This window comes from Oncorhynchus nerka, linkage group LG21, assembly GCF_034236695.1.
Source record: "Oncorhynchus nerka isolate Pitt River linkage group LG21, Oner_Uvic_2.0, whole genome shotgun sequence".
In the NCBI taxonomy this organism is placed as follows: Eukaryota; Metazoa; Chordata; class Actinopteri; order Salmoniformes; family Salmonidae; genus Oncorhynchus; species Oncorhynchus nerka.
Window position 1 is genome coordinate 32,931,276 of NC_088416.1, and position 5,441 is coordinate 32,936,716.

The 5,441-nt window shown below is 45.1% G+C and overlaps 1 protein-coding gene across 1 annotated transcript; it reads left to right on the top strand.

Moving 5' to 3' along the window:
- The first annotated feature begins 997 nt into the window (after positions 1-997).
- Positions 998-4,416, top strand: LOC115110661 (THO complex subunit 4-like). Its single transcript, XM_029636487.2, has 6 exons — positions 998-1,384; positions 2,814-2,960; positions 3,081-3,228; positions 3,625-3,691; positions 3,783-3,945; positions 4,108-4,416. Exons 1-6 carry the CDS (start codon positions 1,139-1,141, stop codon positions 4,120-4,122), a joined length of 786 nt encoding a protein of 261 aa, XP_029492347.1. The 5' UTR covers positions 998-1,138; the 3' UTR covers positions 4,123-4,416.
- Positions 4,417-5,441: the final 1,025 nt, after the last annotated feature.

The following is a 5,441-nucleotide window of genomic DNA, read 5'->3' on the forward strand; positions in this document are numbered from 1 at the left end:
ATTGGAAGCTATTTTGTAGATGACATCGCCGAAGTCGAGGATCGGTAGGATAGTCAGTTTTACTAGGGTACGTTTGGCGGCGTGAGTGAAGGAGGCTTTGTTGCGAAATAGAAAGCCGACTGTATATTTGATTTTGGATTGGAGATGTTTGATATGAGTCTGGAAGGAGAGTTTACAGTCTAGCCAGACACCTAGGTACTTATAGATGTCCACATATTCTAGGTCGGAACCATCCAGGGTGGTGATGCTAGTCGGGCGTGTGGGTGCAGGCAGTGCACGGTTGAAAAGCATGCATTTGTTTTTACTAGCGTTTAAGAGCAGTCGGAGGCCACGGAAGGAGTGTTGTATGGCATTGAAGCTCGTTTGGAGGTTAGATCGCAGTGTCCAAGGAAGGGCCAGAAGTATACAGAATGGTGTCGTCTGCGTAGAGGTGGATCAGGGAATCGCCAGCAGCAAGAGCAACATCATTGATATATACAGAGAAAAGTCGGCCCGAGAATTGAACCCTGTCTCTAAGATAGCTGGCTAGTAAAAGTGCCCTAAGTTCAGGGCAGTGTACTGGGGGGAAGCCGGCTGGTGGTGACTATTTAACGGTCTGATGGCATGGAGATAGAAGCTGTTTTAAAGTCTCTCGGTCCCGGCTTTGATGCATCTGTACTGTCTCGGCCTTCTAGATGGTAGAGGGGTGACCAGGCCATGTCTCGGATGGCTGAGGGGCCAAGCCGAATTGCACCAACTATCAAGGAATATGTCAGATCTATCTATTTTTGTATAACCAGCAGTACAGTAAATTCGAGACCATTGCGCTGCTGCACTGATAATAGCAGCACAGGTCTTTGTAGTGATATGACTCAAGGGATCAATTTCAAATGGTCCCTTCTTGATTTAACAGCATAACCCGAGTAAAACTGCGGAAGGGGCGGCGCACAACAAGCTGACACTGACAGCGTCATCCGTCCTCACGTAACGAGGGCTCGTGGCTATAAAGACAGCTTGCGCTCCATTTTAGCGTTTTTTCTCTCTCACGCAACTGAGTAGTACCGCCGGGTGATTACCAAGTTTTTTTATACTTAAGGCAGGGATCAGTCAGGCTAGTTTTTAGTTCGCTAACAGTTCTTAGCGTAATTGAAACTGCATAATGTCCGATAAGATGGATATGTCTCTAGACGACATCATCAAGCAGAACAGGCAGCAGAGAGGGGGCGCAGGAGGCCGTGGTGGTGGAAGAGGCCGTGGCCGGGGAGGCTCTGGCGTGGGCCGAGGTGGTGGTGTTGGCCGTGGAGCAGCTGGTGGAGGCTTTGGGGGCCGAGGTGGAGGATCGGGCCCCATGAGGAACCGACCGAACCTGAGCCGTGGCAGAGCAAGACCTACGCCATACAGCAGGGTATGAGAAATTTAGAGGAATGGGCTGCGAAAAAAGGAAAAATGCCTGCGCGACGTCCTAATCTTCAGGCTTGCTAGCTGCTCCCAATGCAATCAATGGCTAACTTGCTAGTCGAGAGGCACTTAGCTAACTAATCGAATTTCTCTCGAATTAACCAAGGGAAACCCTTTAAATTGCATGGAGATATAATGCACATAAATGTATCCTTGTCCACCCAAACCCATGCCTGTTACCACTTTTTTGAGAGTAAGCTTTTGGAGCAGGTTAGCTAGTTGCTAACTCTGGAAAAGCTGCTAACCTACAAGGCCCAGACGGCGCCATTTTGAATTCAGCATCTTCAATCAATGAAATATTGATTTCATGGTCTGTCGCAGTCTCGTTCGACCCAGAAAGTCACTTGTTGGACCACCGAACGGCACTGCATCGAAGAATATCGTTGCATTTGGGTGATTTTTTTTGTAGCAGAGGCAACTTTTGGCGTTTCATCCTGCACTCCTATTCTTTTGTTTGGGAGTGGTAGGCGGGTTAACACAATCCCCTTTGAGCAGCACCATATCAACACAGAACGGTGTCCTTTATGGATGGAGCAGTGGACTTTTCCCCCTCTTATTACATACATATTTTTATCTCCACATTTCTAGTAATGTTACTCGCCACAACTCAATCAAAATGGCGTGGTTTCAAAATGGACGCTCAGATGGTTGACATCCATGTTCAGGCCAGGTAGTTGGCGTACTTTATTTTGCAATTGTCTCTTTCAGACAATGGACACTTAACTCATCAAAGCCAACTCATGGCTTTAAAGAACAATTTAAGCTAATAACCACAGCTGGAGTCTACACTGATGCAAAGTACTACAGCGCCATACGGATGGATGACTTTCTTCAGCATACTACTCTCGCTGGAGGATGGCCGCCTGGAGAGCCTTTGGTGGAGGAGCAGATGGCAAGAGAACAGTGGGCGACATTGCTAGCCTAGTTAGCCAACAAGGGGGTGGGAGCGGAGTGCAGATGATAGCGAGTAAACGTGTACTGTTATTAATGACTTGTTCGCTGCTAAATGTTGATGAAAATAGCCTCATACGTTAATGCACACCATTATATTATGGGAAATGTTTCATTTTTTAGTAGGTCCCATCAGTTTTAGTAAACTGCTTTAAGACCTGTAAACTTGGTCTAGTGTCTAGAATTGATATGTTGCCATGTGTCCTGTTTTTGAACTGGTTTACTTGCTTGTGGTGATTGGGTGGGCACTGGGCAGGGAATGCTGGGATTCTCCATGGGGTAGCAGTGTGCCAACCACCTGGCCCTGTTGGCTGTGTATTCCCTGGTCTCCCCAGCACCTACCCAGCTGTGTGGACTGGACTCTGTGATTGGCAGAGACAGGGGAGCCTGAAGTCAGCAGGTTCGTTCTCTTTCATCTGTTGCAGCCCAAGCAGATTCCTGATAAATGGCAACACGACATGTACGGCAATCATGGCTTCAATGCCAGTGTTGGGGGTGGTGCTGGTGTGGAAACCGGAGGGAAGCTTCTTGTCTCCAATCTCGACTTTGGCGTATCAGACGCAGATATTCAGGTACATTTTATTTTTGACTTGGTTAACTCTTTAGAAATGGCTTATTTGCCTTGGCTTAGCATTTCCAAAATGGCACTTGAAATCACTTATAATCACAATACATGGTTTCTCTCACTGCAGGAGCTCTTTGCGGAGTTTGGTACACTGAAGAAGGCAGCTGTTCACTATGACCGGTCGGGCAGGAGCTTAGGCACTGCAGATGTTCACTTTGAGAGGAAGGCAGATGCTCTAAAAGCTATGAAACAGTACAACGGTGTACCACTTGATGGTAGGTTTCTCATTTGGCTTTGACAATTGCCACATACTATGTCATTTGTACCTTGCTGAAACATTTAATTGTTTTGTGCTGTTGAGGTGTCTTTCACCATGCTGACACTGTATATTCATCCAACCTTCAAGTTGCTGAAGGTTAACACTTTCAAAATGTGTGCTCAGATCGTTGCCATCCATGTTCAGGCCAAGTAGTTGGCTTGTTTTACTAGTTCTCTTACAGAAAATGGACTTTTAACTCATCAAAGCCAACTCATGGCGTTTTAAAGAACAATTTAAACAAATAACCACACCACGAGTCGACACTGATGCAAAGAACTACAGCGCCATACGGATGTTTCTTTCTTCAGCACACTACTCTTGCTGGTGATAACCTGAATACTTTCTCTTGCAGGGCGTCCCATGAACATACAACTTGTCACATCACAGATCGACACACAAAGACGACCACCCATGCAGGGGTAAGTGTTAAGATTGAGCTGTTTTCCAAAACAACCTGAGCCAATGATAAGTGTCATGAATGGAAAGTGCTAATGTTCAGATGTTCTACAGTATGAACCGAGGAGGTGGCATGAACAGGGGTCGTGGTGGTGGGTTTAGAGGGATGCAGAGAGGACGTGGAGCAGGTCGTGGAGGAGGCAGGGGCCGCGGGGGAAGCACTAAGCCACTTTCCGCTGAAGAGCTGGATGCCCAGCTAGATGCCTACAATGCCAGGGTGAGTCTCGGTTTGAAAATGAGACGGGTTATGAAGTGTTGTAGGAAGTAAAAAAATATATATATAAAAAACATTTGTCCCACATGTATGGAAATGAATGATGGGACAGGCCTACTATGGTAGCATGCGTTTTATCTGATGCGTTTCCTCCACCCACCCCAGATGGAAACAAGCTAAGAGCCTAGGTGAATCCTCCAGGCTGCATTACTCTCCAGGCTGAACATGAGGACAGTCGCTGTTACAGCGTTGAAGATGCAGGACATTTTACACTTGGATGTCTTCTGGTGTGATTTAAATTTGTATCAATCCTTTTAAATTCTCCGATGTGTTTTTTTTTTTTATACCAATTTTTGTTTTTTGGAAAAAAATATTGGTTTTGACTGTAGGTTTAAGGGGGTGAGTGGGGCTTTCCTTGCTGCTCTGATTCCTTTCCCTGTAGATCATTGTAATAAACCCTGCAGTACAAATTAACCATACTTTGACTGATTTGTTTTTTTGTATTTGTTGTCACGTGCACAAGTACAGAGAAATCCCCTACATTGTTGGGAGGCCTGCAAGTAAGGGTTTCACATTGTTTACAAAGTATGTGACAATTAAAATACAACTTGATTGTTCGTTCACAACAATGCAGTGATCAATAACAGTAGTACTATAAAGTGCAACAAAGATATAAGCACACAAAGGTAAGCTTTCTACAGGGTTAGTGCCAATACTATATTTACAATGTGCAGGGAATTAGATATTTGAGGTAGAGTTAAGGTGATTAGGCATCAGGGTATACGATAAACAGCAGCAGAAGTGCATGTCGGGTCAGTGTGCATGGAGCAAAAATAAGGGGCAATGAAGATGGTCAGTGTAGCCATCTTGTTAGCTAATTTGACATTATGGCTTTAAGGGCCTATGCCAAATAGACTTTTGCAGTGCCAAATGTCTCTGGTTCCAAACATTGTGTAACAGCCGGACACAAAGTACTGAGGTTGTCATGCACATCTTAGCTGAAGTACACTGCACCCAACTGTGCAATAGGACATGGTAAAATGTAAAAAAAAAGGTGTCATATTTGGCGACGTAAACTATCCTGTCGTTTTTACTAGAATTAGACCAAATTTGACGCAACTGCGACCCATTTGATTTGCATGTCGCCCAGATCCAAGGGATGTATAAGTGACTACATTACCTAGGCTAAACCACTAGATGGCCACATAGTCCATTGAGTGTAACATTGCTTTGCTAAGGCTACTTTGTCTGTTGCGGTCTGTCCTTTACTGATGTTTAAAAACATGGTCTGTTACTCCCTGTACTTGATAAGGTCATTCCTGTCCCGTCTGGGCTCTCAAATGACGTGATTGTTTGCGAATGTTCATACTGTATTAAGGTAATTTACTATACGTGTATTCTAGTCTACAAATACATTCGCGAGTTTATGGTAACGAGTATTTACCTGACTAGTGCACTTTACACCAGGCTTGTTGCTGAGCGCCCGCCTACGTTCGGAC